General features: G+C 39.3%; 1 protein-coding gene across 5 annotated transcripts in view; it reads left to right on the top strand.

Moving 5' to 3' along the window:
* WARS2 (tryptophanyl tRNA synthetase 2, mitochondrial) overlaps positions 1-23,474 on the top strand; it is a 101,201-nt gene that overhangs the window by 47,111 nt on the left and 30,616 nt on the right. For all 5 annotated transcript variants that reach the window (XR_015160823.1, XM_086392138.1, XM_086392140.1 and 2 more), the window contains exon 2: positions 387-644. Coding sequence is in view for 4 of the 5 variants with exons in the window: in XM_086392138.1 (XP_086248264.1) it covers positions 387-644 (258 nt within the window). In the remaining variant the exon portion in view is untranslated. The remainder of the gene's footprint in view (positions 1-386; positions 645-23,474) is intronic.

Raw genomic sequence — 23,474 nt, 5'->3', positions numbered from 1 at the left:
TCTTGGGCATTCCTGCCTGTACCCCACTATTTATCTTTCCAAACGGGTTATGACTGTGTTGTCATGTTGTATTGTTCCTTTTATTTCCATAAGCGTATCTTCTATCTCCAATTAGATTGGAGATGCAGACCTTTCCTTACATGTCTTTGCATTTGTAAGGTTTTGGGTGCAAAAAGAAAAAAATATATATTATCATCTTCTGTCCCCTAATAGCACCTAACATAGCGTTTGCACCAAGTAGGAACAAAATAAATGCATAAGGATGATGAGTGTCAGATTTCATTAAAAAAGAAAAATAGGAGTAGCCATCATAGCTGTGGTACCATGGGCATCAGATTCATGGATTCTGCTTCAAAAACAATTTTGTTTGTTGTCCTTTGTTCCAGAAAGATGCCGTGAAGCGAATATTCTCGGGCATTCAGCCTACAGGAATCCCCCACCTCGGCAACTATCTGGGAGCCATTGAGAGCTGGGTGAGGTTACAGGACGAGCATGACTCCGTGCTGTACAGTATTGTTGACCTGCATTCCATCACTGTCCCCCAGGACCCAACCATCCTCCGGCAGAGCATCTTGGACATGACTGCTGCTCTTCTTGCTTGTGGCATCAACCCAGAGAAGAGCATCCTTTTCCAGCAATCTCAGGTCAGCTTCTCAGATTAGAACTGAGAAAACTTTTATTTTCAGATTATTTGAGGAAAAAATTCAGTGGTTTATATAGCTCCTGTTTGTGATTTTTTTTTGACCTTTCAAAGGTGACTTCATCAAATGTAACTGTCTCATTTTCATTTTTCCCTGTATTCATATCATTGAGTATTATTATAATGCAATAATATTTTTAGCTATTTCCTGAACTGTACTTGGTAAGTTTATAATGCTTCATATACCAAAAAATTTTATCCTATTATTACTTCTAACTCAAGAATTGTTTTTCTATATTGGGTTGCATTCAAACTGATGAATTCATGCTGTTGACTAGTTTCCTGGTGATGAGGGATAGAATTTAGCAACTGATGGTTTTACGTAACTCCAATGTTGCTTTGCTGGGTATTGCATTTGGAAGGTCTGTTGGATAATTCCTATTGTTCATTCTTTGTATAATAACTTTTGAGAAGATTTGAAAGAGCTAGCTAGGAAATTGGAAGACGATGTCCAGTGTATTGAGTCCAAGCCAAGAAAGGCCTCAGAACAAAGCCAGAATATTTGACTCATATCTTTACTATGGATGAGTCAGTTTGCTCTTGGACAGGCAGATAACCTGGCCTAGAGACAGAGCACTTAAGAAACTCCCTAGCAAAGAAGATGAGAGTTTTATCTGAATCATGCTTTACATTACATGTTGTCTTTAACCTGATGATGAGCCCCAGCCAAGAATAGTATGTTATACATGTTTTGGCAAAATTTAACATGTATGCAAGTGTGGTACGTGTCATACATGTGTACACCTCCTTTCTTGATCATAAACTTCTGACACTCATTATTTTTATGCATACTTAATCACCCACAGAACTTAATGTAAGGATTCACACACAGTAACCATTTAAAAATATGTAATGAATGAGAAGACTATCTTCAAAAAAATAAATGCAGTTATCAACTTAAACTTGTTGCCAGCTTAGAGATAATCTGAAAGAATAATAGAATCTAATCATTAACGTGACTTTTAAAGGCAGTTTACCTCAATTTCCTTTTTCACTAAGGAAAGTCAGGAAGGCTTTCTTTACATATGACTTTACAGATTGAATCTTGAACAGATATAATTGTTATCAAGAACTTGCTTATGTTGAACAAACATCTGCCTTCCTGTAATTTTCAGCCACTCATTTAACTTCTCTCTGAAAATACGTAATAAATAAACTCTGTCTTCCACATGACTGCTATTTCAATACTTGGAGGTATTGCTTGTGCATCATCCTTACCCTCCAGGTCCTTGTTCCATAGGACTTACCTTCTTCATACTAGCTGTCCTTAGATGTCTCACCCTCCTGGTTGTCCTACCTCAGAAGCATTCCTACCTTTTCTCTGAAAAGATGGTGCCTCTCATATTTCATGAAACAATGTCTATCCGAACTCTTCACACCCTCTCTCACGTTATAATAATCAGATCAGATCAGATCAGTTGCTCAGTTGTGTCCGACTCTTTGCTACCCTATGAATCGCAGCACACCAGGCCTCGCTGTCCCTCACCAACTCCCGGAGTTCACTCAGACTCATGTCCATCGAGTCAGTGATGCCATCCAGCCATCTCATCCTCTGTTGTCCCCTTCTCCTCCTGCCCCCAATCCCTCCCAGCATCAGAGTCTTTTCCAGTGAGTCAACTCTTTGCATGAGGTGGCCAAAGTACTGGAGTTTCAGCTTTAGCATCATTCCTTCCAAAGAAATCCCAGGGCTGATCTCCTTCAGAATGGACTGGTAGGATGTCCTTGCAGTCCAAGGGACTCTCAAGAGTCTTCTCCAACACCACAGTTCAAAAGCATCAATTCTTCGGCGCTCAGCCTCCTTCACAGTCCAACTCTCACATCCATACATGACCACTGGAAAAACCATAGCCTTGACTAGATGGACCTTTGTTGGCAAAGTAATGTCTCTGCTTTTGAATATGCTATCTAGGTTGGTCATAACTTTCCTTCCAAGGAGTAAGCATCTTTTAATTTCATGGCTGCAGTCACCATCTGCAGTGATTTTGGAGCCCCAGAAAATAATGTCTGACACTGTTTCCACTGTTTCCCTATCTATTTGTCATGAAGTGATGGGACCAGATGCCATGATCTTAGTTTTCTGAATGTTGAGCTTTAAGCCAACTTTTTCACTCTCCTCTTTCACTTTCATCAAGAGGCTCTTTAGCTCCTCTTCACTTTCTGCCATAAGGGTGGTGTCATCTGCGTATCTGAGGTTATTGATATTTCTCCCAGCAATCTTGATTCCAGCTTGTGCTTCTTCCAGCCCAGCGTTTCTCATGATGTACTCTGCATAGAAGTTAAATAAGCAGGGTGATAGTATACAGCCTTGACATACTCCTTTTCCTATTTGGAACCAGTCTGTTGTTCCATGTTCAGTTCTAACTGTTGCTTCCTGACCTGCATACAGGTTTCTCAAGAGGCAGGTCAGGTGGTCTGGTATTCCCATCTCTTTCAGAATTTTCCACAGTTTGTTGTGATCCATACAATCAAAGGCTTTGGGATAGTCTGTAAAGCAGAAATAGATGTTTTTCTGGAACTCTCTTGCTTTTTTCATGATCCAAAGATGTTGGCAATTTGATCTCTGGTTCCTCTGCCTTTTCTAAAACCAGCTTGAACATCTGAAAGTTCGCAGTTCACATACTGTTGAAGCCTGGCTTGGAGAATTTTGAGCGTGACTTTTCTAGCGTGTGAGATGAGTGCAATTGTGTGGTAGTTTGAGCATTCTTTGGCATTGCCTTTCTTTGGGATTGGAATGAAAACTGAACTTTTCCAGTTCTGTGGCCATGGCTGAGTTTTCCAAATTTGCTGGCATATTGATTGCAGCACTTTCACAGCGTCATCTTTCAGGATTTGAAATAGCTCTACTGGAATTCCATCACCTCCACTAGTTTTGTTTGTAGTGATGCTTCATAAGGCCCACTTGACTTCACATTCTAGGATGTCTGACTCTAGGTGAGTGATCACACCATTGTGATTATCTGGGTCATGAAACATCTTTTTTGTACAGTTCTTCTGTGTATTCTTGCCACCTCTTCTTAATATCTTCTGCTTCTGTTAGGTCCATACCATTTCTGTCCTTTATTGTGCCCATCTTTGCATGAAATGTTCCTTTGATATCTCTGATTTTCTTGAAGAGATCCCTAGTCTTTCCCATTCTGTTGTTTTCCTCTATTTCTTTGCATTGATCACTGAGGAAGACTTTCTTATCTCTCCTTGCTTTTCTTTGGAACTCTGCATTCAGATGCTTATATCTTTCCTTTTCTCCTTTGCTTTTTGCTTCTCTTCTTTTCACAGCTATTTGTAAGGCCTCCTAAGACAGCCATTTTGCTATTTTGCATTTCTTTTCCTTGGGGCTGGTCTTGATCCCTGTCTCCTGTACAATGTCACGAATCTCCATCCATAGTTCATCAGACACTCTGTCTATCAGATCTAGTCCCTTAATTCTAAATTTCACTTCCACTGTATAATCGTTAGGGATTTGATTTAGGTCATACCTGAATGGTCTAGTGGTTTTCCCTACTTTCTTCAATTTAAGTCTGAATTTGGCCATAAGGAGTTCATGATCTGAGCCACAGTCAGCTCCCAGTCTTGTTTTTGCTGACTGTATAGAGCTTCTCCATCTTTGGCTGCAAAGAATATAATCAGTCTGATTTTGGTGTTGACTATCTGGTGATGTCCATGTATAGAGTCTTCTCTTGTGTTGTTGGAAGTTGGTGTTTGCTATCACCAGTGCGTTTTCTTTTTGACACTCTGTTAGCCTTTGCCCAGCTTCATTCTGTACTCCGAGGCCAAATTTGCCTGTTACTCCAGGTGTTTCTTGACTTCCTACTTTTGCATTCCAATCCCCGGTAATGAAAAGGACACCTTTTTGGGGTGTTAGTTCTAGAAGGTCTTGTAGGTCTTCATAGAACCATTCAACTTCAGCTTCTTCAGCATTAGTGGTCAGGGCATAGACTTGGATCACCGTGATATTGAATGGTTTGCCTTGAAAACGAACACAGATCATATATACATGTTAATATATGTATATATAGATTCCATATATACATGTTAATATATGACATTCATTTTTTTTCTTTCTTATTTACTTCACTCTGTATAATGACTCTAGTTTAATCCACCTTATTAGACCTGATTTAAATATGCTCTTTTTTATAGCTGAGTAATATTCCACTGTGTATATGTACTACAACTTCTTTATCCATTCATCTGTCAATGGACATCGAGGTTGCTTCCATGTCCTAGCTATTGTAAACAGTGCTGCAGTGAGCATGGGAGTACATGTGTACTTTTCAATTATGGTTTCCTCAGGGTATATGCCCAGTAGTAGGATTGTTGGATCATATGGTAGTCTTATTCCTAGTTTTTTGAAAGAAATCTCCATACAGGTCTCCATAGTGGGTTGTATCAATTTTAAAAATTATATTCTATTTCCATAATTATTCTAGGTGAAAATGTCTAATCTCCACAAAGTAGCCACTTGTCAGACTGCTTTTAAAGCAACTTTTAAAATTAAAGGCTTATGTACAACTGCATCCATTACTTGCACTTTGAGCTCATAGCCCCAGAAGGAACTACTCTATTTTAAATATGTTCTCTGTTGTAAAGGGTTTTTGGCAGTGACCTCCATAAATATATAAAAATTTGCAATTATTGACGTATCTTCTTCCACATGGTATATTATTGTTCAAAATAGCAATTGAAAGAGTAATCCACAATATGGCGAGCTTTGTAAGAACTCTAAGTGAGGGATAATAAAATTCACCTTCCCTTTGGCTTTTTATGTTACACAGTGAGCTCTCTGTTTCCCCAACTATTGTAGGTCTAGGTCAGAGAGTGGAGGCAGCTGGGGCTGCCTGTTTCCCCGGTAGCCTCTGAACTGTCTCACAGGTCCCCTCTTACCATCCCTGACTTCGGCTCCCTTGGGGGAATTTGGATAGTTTGTCAGGTAAAATTTGAGAAGAGTGCTCATCAGCCCATATTCCACAATTTGTCACACAAAGACAGTATAAAAGACTTCCTCAGGTATCTTTCTGTCCTCAAGACATGCTTGGTCTGGGCCATTTCCTTCTTTAACTCAGGCAACCAATATTATTACAGCTTAGTGGGTAGACTGGTTATTGTATCAGATTTTCTTTCCTGTTTAAAATATTTAGTGAAGAAAACTTGAAATATATGTAGAAGAGTAGGAGAATAGTATACTTTACCCCCATCATTTATTAACATTTTGTGATTTGTCTCTCCAATTTTGTTTTCTTTTTTTTTTAAATATACTTGTTCGTGGTTATCTTTGCCAATTTTATTTATTTATTTATTTGGCTATGCTGGATCTTCACTGTGGCCTACAGAGGCTTCTAGTTGCTGCATGCAGGCTTAGTTGCCCTGAGGCATGTGGGATCTTAGTTTCTGGACCAGGGATTGAACCCACATCCCCTGTATTGGAAGGCAGATTCCTAATCAGTGGACTACCATGGAAGATCCCATGTTGTTCTCTTTGTTGAAGTATTTTATAGCAGATATCACACATCATGGCATTTCATGCCCTAAATATTTCAGCATGCCTTTCCAAAAAGTCAGGAAGATTTCTTACATAACCACAATAATATCATCAGACTTAACAAAGTTAATGATAATCCCATATTATCATCTAATACCCAGTCCATGTTCAAACTATGCTGGTTCTCCCAAAATGTGTTTTGTAGTTGGCATATTGAAATGATGATCCAACCAAGGTCTACAAATAACATTTGATTATGGATCTTAAGTCTCTTATTTTTCATGCCTTTTGATTTGTTGATCGTTTTATTTCTGTAAAGTTAATCTTTCCTCATTTAAAACTTTGGTTTTTGTGCTACCACTTTTTTTATCCCTTTAATATGTTAATCAGCTTTTCTTTTACTCACTAGAAAATTAGCCTTTCTGGGAATAAACATGAACCTTAATTTTCTTCTTAAGGCACTACTTTTGCAAGTTATATAGACAGTTTCTGACTTATAGTGGTTAAACTTATGATGCTTTGAAAGCTATATACATTCAGTAGAAACTGTACTTTGAATTTTAGATTTTGATCTTTTCCCAGGCTGATAATATGTAGAAAGATACTCTCTTATGATACTGGGCAGCTCCAAGTCAGCCACAAGATCACCAGGGTAAATGATCAAGACATAATCAATCTGTTTTCCACTTTGAGTACAGTGCTCAATAAATTACATGAGATATTCAACACTTTATTATAGTATAGGCTTTGTGTTAGAGCCCCTGGAGAAGGAAATGGCAATTCATTGCAGTATTCTTGCTTGGTAAATTGCATGGACAGAGGAGGCTGATAGGCTACAGTCCATGGGGTCACAAGAGTCGGACACGACTTAGTGGCTGAACCACCACCACCACCACCACCAGGGCTGATGTAAGTGTTCTGAACATAGTTAAGCTATGGTGTTGGGAAGGTTAGGTATATTGTATGTATTTTCGACTTGGGATATTTTCAACTTAATGGTGTGTTTATCAAGACATGACTCCATTGTAAGTTGAGTACTCTTGGAGAGAGAACTTTATTCTGTCTCCCACCATGCCTTTGCCTCAGGAGCTGATGGCAGAGAGGCAGTACAGAGCCAGAGCTGGCCTCCAGGCCCTGGACTACTAAATTACCCTTTCACTCCTGCCTCAGTCTTACCAATCGATGGTCCGTTCCCCACATTGTAGCCATGTGCTCTTTCTACTTAAAATAAACCTACCCTCAAGGCAAAAATCTAAACTCAGTTTCTAGAAAACCCTTCAATCATAAAGTCCCTGAGAACATCAGGTCAGTGTTTCTTCCACTCCACCACTTTTTATCACAAGTTATTTTGTGTTCAAATGATCTGATTAACTTTTATCAAGAATTCTTTAAAGCGGAAGTTAAAATATTTTCTTGTTTTATTTTGAGAAAACTTGATAAATCAATTCTTAACTTATAAACAGATAAATTAGAGATCAGTTATGTAATTATAACAAGGTTTTTTTTTATTTTTTTTCTTCTTTTTTTAAAATTTTATTTTATTTAACTTTACAATATTGTATTGGTTTTGCCATATATCAAAATGAATTGTCCACAGGTATACATGTGTTCCCCATCCTGAACCCTCCCCCCTCCTCCCTCCCCATACCATCCCTCTGGGTCGTCCCAGTGCACCAGCCCCAAGCATCCAGTATTGTGCATCGAACCTGGACTGGCGACTCGTTTCATATATGATATTATACATATTTCAATGCCATTCTCCACAGTGTTTTTAAGCATTTAGTTGATCATAGAATATGATAGGAATTTAGAAAACAAAATATTGGGAGCCGATGCTAGTTAAAATTGGTTATTCTTGCATTTGCACACACACAATTATTTGCAAATAAAATGAAGAATTTTTGAAATTGTGAGTTAGAAAAAATTTTTTTTTACATTATGTAAGTGTTCTTTTCATGTTCATCCACTGTGTTAAGCAAAGTACTTCACGGATAAATATAGAGGCCAGTTCCCCGGGCTATTGTTGTCTACCAGAGTAAGTTCTAGTAATTGTTTGAAATAGCGAAAGAATTTACCTATGTTGGGATGCTGATTTTATCAATTATTTTTATCTCCAGTCCTTTGCATTCTTTCTCAGCAGTCTGACTGGAACGATTGAGACTTATTGAAGATTTTTCTCATTATTTTCTTTTTCTTTCTTTCCCACTGGCCTCTAGTCATGGTGCTTCCCCTAAAATATGTTTGCCATATGTGGGGAATTTTTCGGAGCCTCTCCTCTAAAAGGTGTGCCTATGTGCATGCATTTGTGTGTGTGTGTGAGTGAGAGAGGGAGAGAGAAGACGCCTGCCTGTGTGTGTGCTTGGCAGAGCTTTCCATCCAAATGCCAAAGTCAGTGGTCTTTTATTTCTAGCAGGCTTGAGTGCAGATCCAATCTGATTCCCACAGCTGTCTCTGAGGTGCATGTCTCCACGTCTTTAGTTGTTACTTTGCTTGGGATTGAGTCACCCTGCAGATGGAAGATAAAAGCTGGAGTTCATAGCTTTAGGCATTGGCTTTCTGCCAAGGCTAAGAGAAAAGGACAACTTTGACCATCAGACCTCCTGTTACAGAGGGTCCGAAACAGTCCAGGGAAGAGTCCAGGGCAAAGAATGAAATCTGCAACTTCAGAATGTGACCTCATTCTCTAATTAGAGCGAGGTTTGGTTTCCCAGGAAACAAAAATCAATAATAGTAATACAGGAAGGGGGACTATGAAGGAACCCATTTCCGAATGAGGGCCAACGGAACTGACTACATGAATCTTGGCTCAGTAAATACAAACAAAAGTACCTGACCCATGGTGCTTGTCTTAAAGATACAAAGCCAAATCCTAAACTAGGACCGAGAATCTCTTGTGTTTTCATTTATCCTCATAATTTTGGAATCGTGTTTAAGTATGTATTTATATTTGTTAAACTCTCAAGTTGTTAGGCTACTGACAACAGGTATACGTTCAACTCATAAAGGAAGCAAACAAACCTCTATATAACTTAATGGTCTTGAGGAATCTATTTGTAAAATTGGCATCACTTCCAGAGTTTCCAGGGAGAGGCAGAGGTTCTAAATGTCCCATGGAATAAATAATAAAGAGAAGTTAGGAAAATTATTAAAATACCCAAACTCCTCATGTTATTTCCTTCTCTAAAAGTTTCTGCTAGTACCACTTCCTTGCCTAGATCTATACTCATATGTGATTCGATGAGAAGCTATTGTATTTGTGTTGCTTCCATCCTGGAGCACAGAGTTAGGTCATATCTTAATTACACCTCCAAGAAGAGCTTTTTTACTATCAGGGCAATGAGTATGGGCTCTGAAGCCAGATACAGTTTGAATCTCACTGTGATCTCTTCTCGTTGTGACATACTAGGCAAGTTACTGAAGCTCTTTGAACCCCCTTTATAATGTCTACAATAAGGATATTTAAATAACATGATGTATACATATGATTCCTGACAGATGTTAACTTTCTCTCTCACCTTACCTCACCACACACACACTGTCCCCAATCCAGGCTTCTTGATTTAAGGATGGAGTGCATTTGTAAGATGAAGATCAAATATAGTGACTGTGCCTCTCTTCATTCCCAATGACAAAATATTTTCACAAGAGTTTGTTATCGAGAAATATTTCAAACATTGAGAAGAGTATGAGTATGGATGGCTGCTCTTTGAAATGCTAACCTTTTGGCATACTTGCATGCAGTTTTTGTTTTTTAAGAAGTAAAACATTACAAGTATAGTCAAAACTTTTTAGCTCTCTCTAGTCTCATTCTGCTTTCTGCCTCCCCAGAAAATGTGTGTGAAAGTGTTAGTCACTCGATCATGTCCGACTCTTTGTGACACCATGGACTGTAGCCCACCAGGCTCTTCTGTCCATGGAATTCTCCAAGCAAGAATACTGGAGTGGGTTGCCATTTTCTTCTCCAGGGGATCTTCCCGACCCAGGAATTGAACCTGGGTCTCCCTCGTTGCAGGCAGGAAATTTAATCATTTTGACTGCTGTATGATATTCCATTGTCTGGCTCTATCACAATTTATTTATCTATTGTTGCTTGCCTGGCTAAAGATATTTAGATTTTTTCCAACTTTTTGTTACTGTGAATATTATTACAATGGGCACACTTACATATGCTTTTTGTGCACCTCTGAAAGCCTCTCCAGAGGGAACCACTATGCTGAATTTAATATTCATCATTCCCATGTACCTGTTTACATTTTTATTGCATATGATTTGGCCATAACAATCCATATTATTTATTTTGTATGTTTTAGAACTTTACATAAATAGCCTTATGCTGCACATATCTTCCTGAATCTATATTTTTGTATGCAGCATTAATTATGTGTTTGAGATTTAATCATTTTGATGGCTGGATGATATTCCATTGTCTGGCTGTATCACAATTTGTTTAATCTATTGTTATTTTCCTGGCAAAAGATATTAAGATTTCTTCTAACTTTTTGTTACTGTGAATAATACTACAGTGGACATACTTACATATGCTTTTTGTTCACCTCTGAAAGGCTTTTCTAGGTGTACATACCCAAGAGTGGAATCATGAGGATATATGACATCAATGTTAGTGAATTATTGCCAGCTCAGTTCAGTTCAGTCACTCAGTAGTGACCGACTCTTTGCAGGCCCATGGACTGCAGCACGCCATGCTTCCTTATCCATCAGATTCTCAAACTCATGTCCATCAAGTCGGTGATGCCATCCAATCATCTCATCCTCTGTCGTCCCCTTCTCCTTCTGTCTTCAGTCTTTTCCAGCATCAGGGTCTTTTCCAATGAGTCAGTTCTTAGCATCAGGTGGCCAAAGTATTGGAGTTTCAGCTTCAGCATCAGTCCTTCCAATGAATATTCAGGACCGTTTCCCTTTAGGATTGACTGGTTTGATCTCCTTGCAATCCAAGGAACTCTCAAGAGTCTTCTTCAATACCACAGTTCAAAAGCATCAATTCTTTGGCACTCAGCTTTCTTTGTTGCCCGACTCTCATATCTGTATGTGACTACTGGAAAAAATATTCCAAGGAGTATTGCCAGATTGCTCTCCAAAATGGCATTCCAACTTATGTTCCACCAAAAGAAGAGTTCCTTTTGGTCTATGGCAATATTTGGACTTCCCTGGTGGCTCAGACGGTAAAGCGTCTGCCTACAGTGTGGGAGACCTGGGTTCAATCCCTGGGTTGGGAAGATCTGGAAAAGGAAATGGCAACCCATTCCAGTATTCTTGCTTGGAAAATCCCATGGACGGAGAAGCCTGGTAGGCTACAGTCCATGGGGTCACAAAGAGTTGGACACGACTGAGCAACTTCACTTTCTTTCTTTCTTTCTATGGCAATATTTGGTATCAGTTCAGTTCAGTTCAATTCAGTTGCTCAGTCATGTCTGACTTTTTGCGACCCCATGAATTGCAGCACACCAGGCCTCCCTGTCCATCACCAACTCCCAGAGTTCACTCAAACTCACGTCCATCGAGTCCGTGATGCCATCCAGCCATCTCATCCTCTATCGTCCCCTTCTCCTCTTGCCCCTAATCCCTCCCAGCATCAGTCTTTTCCAATGAGTCAACTCTCTGCATGAGGTGGCCAAAGTACTGGAGTTTCAGCTTTAGCATCATTCCTTCCAAAGAAATCCCAGGGCTGATCTCCTTCAGAATGGACTGGTTGGATCTCCTTGCAGTCCAAGGGACTCTCAAGAGTCTTCTCCAACACCACAGTTCAAAAGCATCAATTCTTCGGCACTCAGCTTTCTTCACAGTCCAACTCTTACGTCCATACATGACCACTGGAAAAACCATAGCCTTGACTAGACGGACCTTTGTTGGCAAAGTAATGTCTCTGCTTTTGAATATGCTATCTAGGTTGGTCATAACTTTCCTTCCAAGGAGTAAGCATCTTTTAATTTCATGGCTGCAGTCACCATCTGCAGTGATTTTGGAGCCCCAAAAACATAAAATCTGACACTGTTTACACTGTTTCCCTATCTATTTGCCATGAAGTGATGGGACCAGATGCCGTGATCTTAGTTTTCTGAATGTTGAGCTTTAAGCCAACTTTTTCACTCTCCTCTTTCACTTTCATCAAGAGGCTCTTTAGCTCCTCTTCACTTTCTGCCATAAGGGTGGTGTCATCTGCATATCTGAGGTTATTGATATTTCTCCTGGCAATCTTGACTCCAGCTTGTGCTTCTTCCAGCCCAGCATTTCTCATGATGTACTCTGCATAGAAGTTAAATAAGCAGGGTGATAGTATACAGCCTTGACGTACTCCTTTTCCTATTTGGAACCAGTCTGTTGTTCCATGTTCAGTTCTAACTGTTGCTTCCTGACCTGCATACAGGTTTCTCAAGAGGCAGGTCAGGTGGTCTGGTATTCCCATCTCTTTCAGAATTGTCCACAGTTGATTGTGATCCACACAGTCAAAGGCTTTGGCATAGTCAATAAAGCAGAAATAGATGTTTTTCTGGAACTCTCTTGCTTTTTTGATGATCCAGCAGTATAATTAGACATTATTTTTGCCATTATAAAAGATGGAATATCTTATCTCATTGTTGTTTTAATTTGCATTTTCCTGATTACTGGTAAGGTTAAGGATTTTTTCATGTTTAAAACCTTTTGTTTTCTTCTGTGAATTACTTTTTCACCCCTTTTTCCCACTTAAAGAAATTGTATTTTTTTATTGTTTGTAGAAGTTATTTCTTTACATATCCTAAATATTTATCCTTTGTCTGTTTTACATTGCCTTTTTTCAGTCTGTGGCTTGTCTTTTTAAATTTGTAAATGCTGTCTTTTATTATACGGAAGTGTTCATTTTAATGCAGTCAATTCAGCCTTTGCCTATGTGGTTTTGTGCTTCTGTTTGTCTTTTCAAGTAATTGTTCTCTGGCCTAATGTCATACAGCTATTCTTTATGATTATTTTCTAAATGTTTTAAAGTTTTGCTTTTCGCATTTAAGTATTATCTACAAATAAATCTTACCATCTTTGGATCGTACACATTTTGACAGATTTTATTTGCATTATTTTTTAAAAACCACATTTGAATTATCAGCACAGATCATATCAGGAGTGCCTTTAAGTACTGAGAAGATGTCTAGCACATGTAATGAATGCATATTTTCCAAAATTCTAATTTTTGCTTGAAATCTGACGTTTTATCATTAGCAACACTTTTTGTGAATTGTTTTCCTTGAAATTCCCATCTACCCTTTTTTCCCTTGATGACTTTTGCTAGAGGCTACTCTGTTAATCTTTCTGGAGCACAGATTTGGTTTTGTGAGACTATCATATCTTGGGCTTTCCAGGTGGACTAATGGTAAAGAACCTACCTCCCATTGCAGGAGATATAAGAGACACGGGTTTGATCCCTGGGTCAGGAAGATCCCCAGGAGGAGGGCATGGCAGTCCACTCCAGTATTCTTGTCTGGAGAATCTCAGAGACAAAGGAGTCTGGAGGGCTACCCTCTATAGGATTGCAAAGAGTCGGACATGACCGAAGCAACTTAGCATGCATGCATGCGCTGTTATATCTTTCTTTTCTATTTCCTTTGTTTTGTTGTTTCCTCTCTTGCTTCCATTGTCTTTGATATTACTTTATTGTTGTTTTTATTAAATGGACCTCATTAATTTTAGCCATTCTTATTTTCTAATATAAATTTAAATATTCATTTCCTTATAAGTACTGCTTTATCAGCATCCACAAAGTTGTGATATGTAGTATTTTCACCATAACTCATTTGTGAATGATTTCTAGCTCGTTATTTATTTGACCTGTGATTTATTTATAACTAGGTGTTTTAATTTCCAAATACATGACTCTTTTTTAAAAACCATTTTACCCATTTGAATGACTAAAATTAAAAAATACTGATATGGCTAAGTTTTGATAAGGATGTAGAGCAATGTGAGCTCATACATTGCTATTAAGAGTATAAAAAGTCAGTTTCTTATAAAATTAAACATATACTTATCATGTGAAGTTGCTCAGTCGTGTCTGACTCTTTGTGACCCCGTGGACTGTAGCCCACCAAGCTCCTCTGTCCATGGGATTCTCCAGGCAAGAATACTGGAGTGGGTTGCCATTTCCTTCTCCAGGGGATCTTCCCAACCCAGGGATGGAACCCAGGTCTTCTGCATTGCAGGCAGATGCTTTAACGTCTGAGCCACCAGGGAAACCCACAGTTCCCTAGGCATTTACCCAAGAGAAATGAAAACATTGTCTACAAAATGACTTGTGCTTCCTATGTAGCTCAGTTGGTAAAGAATCTGCCTGCAATACAGAAGACCCAGGTTCAATTCCTGGGTTGGAAAGATCCCCTAGAGAAGGGAATGGCAACTCAGTCCAGTATTCTTGCCTAGAGAATCCCATGGACAGAGGAGCCTGGCAAGCTACAGTCCATGGGGTCACAAGAGTCGGACTTGACTTAGTGACTAAACCACCACATAAATGTTCGTAATGTTTTTGCTCGCAGAAGGCAATGGCACCCCACTACAGTACTCTTGCCTGGAAAATCCCATGGACAGAGGAGCCTGGTAGGCTGCAGTCCATGGGGTTGCTAGGAGTCGGACACGACTGAGAGACTTCACTTTCACTTTTCACTTTCATGCACTGGAGAAGGAAATGGCAAGCCACTCCAGTGTTCTTGCCTAGAGAATCCCAGGGACGGGGGAGGCTGGTGGGCTGCCGTCTATGGGGTCACACAGAGTCATACACGACTGAAGCAACTTAGCAGCAGCAGTAGCAGCAGCAGCAGTCCCAAAGTAAAAACAATACAAATGTCCATCAACAAATAAATGATTGTAGAATATTCAGTCAATGGACTGCTATTCAAAGTGAAAAGGAGTATGTAACAATATAAAGGAATAGCAGAAACATATGCCAAGAGAAGCCTGTGAGAGAATAATTCATATTATATAGTAACATTTATTTGATATTGTAGAACAGGCAGAACTAATCCATAATAACAAAAAGCAGATCAGTGGTTTCCAGGAGCAAGGGTGAGAAAGGGATAAAGAATTAACTGCAAAGTGGTATGAAGAAACTTTTGGGTGGCATTGAACTGCTCTGTATCTTGATTGGTATGGTGGTTACACATGTGTATGGATTTATTAAAATTCCTAAGACTGAGCAGCTAAAATGGGTCCGTCTTACTCTTTGTACATTGTGCCTCACTGAGTTCAGTTCAGTTCAGTCACTCAGTCGTGTCCAACTCTATTAATGTTAAAATGTTTTTATAATCAGTAGGCACTTAGAATGTTGTATAAGTGAAAAGAAAAAAAAGAGAAAAACCCATGGAACTGTGTGAGAACTTTATAGATAGTTCAATGTAGTTGTCTTTCAGACATGTAAAATGATAAAGGCAAAGTAAATATGGCATGAAAATGTCATGTGAGCTTCAAGTCACCCACTCACAATGTAACCAAAAAACAACCTGCTCACAAATGTAGCCAGTAAACTAATAATTTGATATGTTGATGTAACATGCTCCCTAAACTTGTAAAACCAGCAAGAAGCACTGTGAAACCAAGTGTTGCAACTGTTGAGTCCACTCCAAGCAAAGTATTAAAGAAAGAAGCATTGCCTGAGATAGTGCTTTGAATTAGACTGACGAGATCTTTTCTGCCAAGAATTTTAGGGAATTTTAGTCAAGAGGTAAAAGAGTTTGAAAGAAGAATATGAAAATCATCTTATGATTTAAGACTTCCATCATTTTTGTTTGTTTTAAAATTATTTTTAATTCATGTTTTTCCTTGTTTAAATATTATTTATCCTAATCAAAACAGCAACAAATATATGTAGGGAGAGATATCTTTTACGAACATATCTTGTACTTACTTGTTGTATATTACAAAATAAAGAACACAACTCAGTGTTTGTTTGTTGATTTTTAATGAAGCACCTTGTGCTCCAATTTCCCTGTCCTTAGTCTTTTCTTCTTATATTTCTTTACTGCTCTGATTCATTGATATATTGATTCCCTCATTCCTTTTAGGATTTTCTCTTGATCCCAATGTTAAGGCAGTAACTTCATTTTTCTTCTACTCTAATAGTTCATTTATTTCCTTTACTGATTCATCTTTAATCTCCAGAATTCTGTCCTGAAGTAGGTAGGTAGGTAGACAGATAGATCTATTATATATATTCTGTCCTTGTGAAGTTCCATCTGCTTCTATAACTTTCAGCTATTTTCTCTCAAATTTTGCTTCTATCCTTGACCTTTCTTCCTAACTTCAGACATTTTTTGTGTGTGTTTCTAGCTGTCTTCTAGGGGAGAAGAAAATGGCAACCCCCTCCACTACTTTTGCTTGGGAAATCCCATGGACGGAGGAGCCTGGTAGGCTACAGTCCATGGGGTCGCAAAGAGTCGGACACGACTGAGTGACTTCACTTTCACATTTCACTTTCATGCACTGGAGAAGGAAATGGCAACCCACTCCAGTATTCTTGCCTGGAGAATCCCAGGGACAGGAGCCTGGTGGGCTGCCGTCTATGGGGTCGCACAGAGTTGGACATAACTGACGTGACTTAGCAGCAGCAGCAGCAGCTATCTTCTAGACATCTCTCTTTGAGATCTGTCAGAAAATCTCAATGTGAACATATCTAAAACCACAGATTTGGCCTATGAGCAGCAGTTTGCTAACCCCTACTGTCTGAGGATTATATGTCCTCGTTCACTGCCATGTGACCAGCAGGCAGTGCATCAGTAGGAGAAACATCTGGTCATACTCCAGTGATGTTGGGCTTGTCCACATGACTTGTTTTAGCCAATGGAAAATGAGTGAGCATGATACACACCATGCCCAGGCAGAATCTTTACAAGCCACTCCATGTTTGTTCTAACTCTCTTGCTCTTTTTCCTTCCTCCTAACTCAATTTAGGTCCTAAATTGAGAAGGTAAATAAAGCAGAGTAAACTTCCCAGGTGGGTTCCCAGGTGGCACCAGTGGTAAAGAATCCACCTGCCAAAGCTGGAGACACAAGAGATGCGAGTTTGTTCCCTGGGTTGGGAAGATCCCTTGGAGGAGAAGATGGCAACCCACTCCAGTATTCTTGCCTGGAAAATCGTATAGGCAGAGCCTGGTGGGCTACAGTCTGTAGGGTCACAAAGAGTCAGACATGACTGAGCACGCACGCACACACACACACACACACACACGCCAGCCTACAGCTACTAATATGTGAAGTCAATGAAAAAGAAACCATTGCTGTGAGCCGCTTATTTAGGGCTGTTACCCAACATAAGCTAGAAAAAGCAGACTAATTCACTGCTATAGATAAAAAAACAAAACAAAACAAAACATATGTTTACACATACACATGTATAAATTAAGCAATAGAACTTAGAGGGAGGTGACTTTTCAGTCTGGAGTAGACTTAAATAGCTACTTATTTAGCTTTGGAAGTATTGGACTAAGAAAAAAGTATAGAAAAATCCAAATGCGTACAGATAGATATTCGTTGGCAAACATAAGTACCAACAGGAGGCAGACCAGTTGAAGAGAGTGAATGAAAGTTTATTGATAAAATTTCTTTTAATTAAAATCAGAGTTCTTTTAATTAAAATCAGATCCCCAAAGAAGGCCCCTGTTAAGGGGATTTGTGATGGGGATGATAAGAGTCTAATAAAGATAACTCAGCATGAAATTGCTAGTTTTTGAGAGAAAATGATAAATGGGAATTTGTGTCTGAACAGTCTTACAAGTGCCTAAACCAAAACTTAAAAGTACCTGATTCCTGGGAAGATAACATTTATATGGGAAATAGTAAAATCCCAAGGGACACTTAGACGTTTGATCTAAGATTTATTGAATTAGCTAATTGCTTGAATGGATTTGATCAATACCTAGAAACTGTATTTTTTTTTTTTTGTATCATGCTATGCTGTACTTGTTAAGTAAATGTTTTTGAAAAAATTTAAATTCAGCAAAACAAAGGAAATAGTATAACAGAACTCATGTTCCCAACACCAAGGGTGAATATTGTTGACATTTTGTCATATTTGCTTGATCTCCTGTATTAAATCTCCTGTATTAAAGTTGAAGGACCTTTTCATTCTTTCCTTGCCCACTCCTCTCACCCCTCCTCCCTGCATCCCTTTTCTCTATCCCAGGCAATGAAATCTTGGACTTGGCCCGTATCAATCTAGCCAATTTGTCACACCTGTTTTCATGTGCAATCCCATGAGCAATATACAATAGTTTTAATTGTGTGGTTTAAAAAAAAGATACAAGTGGTGCTGTATTGTAGAATCTGTTTACAATTTTCCTTTCCCACATAGCAGTATGTTTTTGTGATCTCATGTTAATTTTTTATATTTGGCTAGAGTGCCATTATACAAATACGCCACCTTTTATTTAGATATCACCCTGTTGACAAACCTTTAATGTTTTCATTTCATGTATTCATTTAACAAATATTTATTGAATACTTACCGTGTCCCAGATCCTGTGTCAGATACTCATATCAATGAAGAAAAGAGACAAAAATCTTTGCCACCATGGAAGTTATATTGTATTGGGATGACACAACATAAATAATGACTATAGTAAATAAACCAAACACAGTGTATTAGAAGGTGATAGGTTATATAGAAAAAGGCTAAGGGGGATTGGGAGTGATGTTGAGGGAAACACAGGTTGTTATTTTAGACAGCATGGCTGGGTAAGCCCCCTTGATAAGATAATATTACAGCAAAGACTTAATGTGAAGGGTTAGTGAGGTGAGTATGTGGGGAAAAAGAATTGCTATCAGGGAAGAGTCAGTGCAAAGCCCCTAAGTGGGGAGTGTGTCTGGTATATTCAGGAAACACAAGGAGGTCAGCAAGGCTGGAGAAGGGGGAGCAAAGAGGGTACGGAGGAGGATTGGAATCTAGACATTATAGGGTTAAGTAGGAAGAGATGATCATGATAGACCATGGTAAGGACCATACAATTCACTCATTTAAAGTGTACAGTGAAATGACTTTTAGTGTTCACAGAGTTGTGCATCCATCACCACAGTCAAATTTAGAACATTTTCATCACTCCATAATGAAACCCAGTACCCATTAGCAATCACTTCCTTTGCTCCTCTCCCCTCTCCATAGCAATCTCTAATTCCCTTTGTTTTCTATGAGTTTGCCTGTTTTGAACATTTCATACAAGTGCATTTTGTGATTGGCTTCTTTCATTTAGCATCGTGTTTAAGGTTTGTCTATTTGGTAATATTTATCAGTACTTCATTTGTTTTTATTGTTGAGTAATATTCCATTGTATGGATATACCACATTTTGTTTATTCATTCATTAGTCAGTGAATTCATTACTCGTATTTGGGTTGTTTCCACTTTTCCAGGGAGTGTCCTGGTGGCTCAGAGGTAAAAATCCACCTGCCAATGCAGGAGATATGGGTTTGATCCCCGGGTTGGGAAGATCCCCTGGAGAAGGAAACGGCAACCCGGTGTTCCTGCCTGGAAAATCCCAGGCAGAGGAGCCTGGGAGGCTACAGTCTTGGGGTTTCAAAAGAGTAGGTAGCAGAAGAACATGCATGCACTTTTCCAGATATTTCCCACGTGAAAAATGCTACTCAGAAAATTTCTGTAAAGTTTTTTATAGTTGTATGTTTTAGTTATCTTGGTATAGATCTAGGAATGAGATTGCTGGGTGATACGGTAACTCTATATTTAACATTTTGGGGAACTGTTAAAAGTGTTTGGAAAGTGGCTACACTACTTGGTATGAGAGTTCTACCAGCAATGTACAAAGGGTTCCTGACTTAGGATTGTTCAACTTACAGTTTTTCAACTTTACAATGGTACAAAAGCAATAAGTACTGTAGCAGAAATGGTACTTTGAATTTTGAGTTTTGATTTTTTTCCCCCCAGGCTAGCAACTCTCATGATGCTGGGCGTCAGCAGCAAGCTACAGCTTCCAGGCAGCCCCATCATCACGGGGGTAGACAACTGACACACTTAGGATTCTGTACCTATACAACCATTCTGTTCTTCACTTTCAGTACAGTATTCAATAAATTACATGAAACATTCAACATGGTATTATAAAATAGATTTTGTCCTAGATAATTTTGCCCAAATATAGCTAATGGAAATGTTCTGAGCATGTTTGAGGTAGGCTAGACTAAGCTATGATGTTCTATCTGTTAGCTGTATTAAATACATTTTCAACTTAGGATATTTTCAACTCGATGGATTTATCAGGAAGTAACCCCACTGTAAGTTGAAGAAGATCTGTAAAGGAGTCCAAATTCTTCATTTCTTCAAACATTTTTGTTGTCAGTCTTTTTTTTTTTAACTATCCTAATGAGTGTAGGGTGATAGCTCAATGTGTTATTTTTTTCTCAGCGTGGTTTTGATTTGCATTCTCCTAAAACGAAGTTCATGGCATCTGGTCCCATCACTTCATGGGAAATAGATGGGGAAACAGTGGAAACAGTGTCAGACTTTATTTTTGGGGGCTCCAAAATCACTGCAGATGGTGACTGCAACCATGAAATTAAAAGACGCTTACTCCGTGGAAGGAAAGCTATGACCAACCTAGATAGCATATTCAAAAGCAGAGACATTACTTTGCCAACAAAGGTCCGTCTAGTCAAGGCTATGGTTTTTCCAGTGTCATGTATGGATGTGAAAGTTGGACTGTGAAGAAAGCTGAGTGCTGAAGAATTGATGCTTTTGAACTGTGGTGTTGGAGAAGACTCTTGAGAGTCCCTTGGACTGCAAGGAGACCCAACCAGTCCATTCTGAAGGAGATCAGCCCTGGGTGTTCTTTGGAAGGAATGATGCTAAAGCTGAAAGAAACTCCAGTACTTTGGCCACCTCATGCGAAGAGTTGACTCATTGGAAAAGACTGATGCTGGGAGGGATTGGGGGCAGGAGGAGAAGGGGACGACAGAGGATGAGATGGCTGGATGGCATCACCGACTTGATGGACATAAGTTTGAGTGAACTCTGGGAGTTGGTGATGGACAGGGAGGCCTGGCGAGCTGCAATTCATGGGGTCACAAAGAGTTGAACACGACTGAGCGACTGAATTGAACTGAATAGACTAATGATGTTGAAGAGTTTTTCATGTGCCTATTAGTCATTTGTGTATCTTCTTTGAAGAAGTGTCTTTTCAAATCCTTTGCCCATTTTACATTGGATTATCTGTCTTTTCATTGTTAAAGGATGAGTTTTTTATGTAGTCTGGATACAACTTTCTTATCAGACATGATTTGGAGGTAACTTCTTCTGTTTGTAAATTGTCTTTTACTTTCTTGATGTTTCCTTTGAGACAGAACATTTTAAAACGTTGATGAAGACCAGTTTATCTTGGTTTTTTTCTTTTGGTATTTGTGCTGTTGGAGTCATGGACTAGCAAATCACTGATTAACACAAGGTCAAATAGGAAAATTTACTCCTATTTTTTTTTCCAAGCAGTTTATACTTTTGGCTGTTACACTGAGGTCCCTGATCCATCTTGAGTTAATTTTTATGTATGGTGAGAAGTAGGGGCCCAGCATCGTTCTTTTGCATGTAGATATGTGTCTATACATATTCAGTTGTCCTAGCATTATTTGTTGAAGAGACTATTCTTTCTGAACTCTCACTTCTTTTCCATTGGTCTATCAGTTCAGTTCAGTTCAGTCGCTCAGTCGTGTCCGACTCTTTGCAACTTCATGGACTGCAGCATGCCAGGCCTCCGTGTCCATCGCCAATTCCTGGAGTCCACTCTAACTCGTGTCCATCGAGTCGGTGACGCCATCCAACCATCTCATCCTCTGTCATCCCCTTCTCCTCCTGCCCCCAGTCTTTCCCAGCATCAGGATCTTTTCCAATGAGTCAGTTCTTCGCATCAGGTGGCTGAAGTATTAGAGTTTCAGCTTCAGCATCAGTCCTTCCAATGAATGCTCAGGACTGGTTTCCTTTAGGATGGACTGGTTGGATCTCCTTGCTGTCCAAGGGACTCTCGAGTCTTCTCCAACACCATAGTTCAAAAGCATCAATTCTTCAGCGCTCAGCTTTCCTTATAGTCCAACTCTCACATCCATACATGACTACTGGAAAAACTATAGCTTTGACTAGACGGACCTTTGTTGGCAAAGTAATGTCTCTGCTGTTCAATATGCTGTCTAGGTTGGTCATAGTTTTTCTTACAAGGAGCAAGCGTCTTTTAATTTCATGGCTGCAGTCACCGTCTGCACTGATGTTCTATCTTTATACCAGTACTACATTTTCTAAATTTGTATAGTACTACATTGATTGATTTTGGGGTGTTAAAGCAAGCTTGCATTTCTGGAATAAATCCCACTTAATTATGTTGTGTAATGCTTTATGTATGTTGCTGGATTTAATTTGCTAGTGTTTTGTTGAGGGCTTTTGCATCTGTATTCATGTCATTGGTCTGTAGTTTATTTTGTTATGATGCCTTTGCCTGGTTTTGGTTTTAATGTAATACAGGCCTCCTAGAATGAGTAAGGAAGTGTGCCCTCTTCTTTTATATTTTTGGAAGAGATTGTGAAGAATTGGTATTAATTTTTTAAATGTTTGTAGGAATTCACTAGTGAAATCTGCTCTCTACCCACCGCCGAGGGTTCATTTTGTTGTTGCTGTGTCTGCTTATTGACTTTTCTGCAGCAAATCTGTAAAGTCCATCTTCACAGTCCTGTGTGGTCACTACAGCCTCTGCCGGGTTAGCTTCATGTTCAGGTAAAGATTGAGCTTGTTGTTTTTTAGTCATGTCCAACTTGTTGTGACTCCATGGACTGTAGCCTGCCAGGCTCCTCTGTCATGGGACTTCCCAGGATGGAGTGGGTTGCCATTTCCTTCTCCAGGGGATCTTCCCAACCCAGGGAATAAACCTGTGTCTCCTTCATTGACAGGCAGATTCTTTACCACTGAGCCCACCAATGATTGAGCAGAAATGTCTAAATGTTTTGATCCTATATTTCAACCCTTTGCTGAGGGGCTTACACAAGGCCTCAAGATGAGCCAGAGGTAAGAGATTGGGGTTTTCTCACTTTTTTCCTGGGCATGTGCACAGCCTTGCCAGAGGCCCAGGAACATGTCAGATCTTTTCAAAGCCTTCCATAAGCATATCATTTGCCAGCTTTTCTCCATAAGATTTTTTAGCCAGCATTTTGTTTTTCTCCTCCTGGTATCAGCCCCTCAGGCAGCAGTAATATTAAGTCATTGCTGGTGATTATTTCTGAAACATGTCCTAAGGAGAGGACTTCTCCGACTGAGTGAACTCTAAATCAGGTCTAATAATCACCAACCCTG

Source organism: Bos grunniens, chromosome 3, assembly GCF_055505025.1.
Source record: "Bos grunniens cultivar Pamir isolate PY7600 chromosome 3, Bosgru_T2T1.0, whole genome shotgun sequence".
Taxonomy (NCBI): Eukaryota; Metazoa; Chordata; class Mammalia; order Artiodactyla; family Bovidae; genus Bos; species Bos grunniens.
Note: the sequence above shows the minus strand (reverse complement) of the source record. Positions and strands in the feature narration are given on the sequence as shown.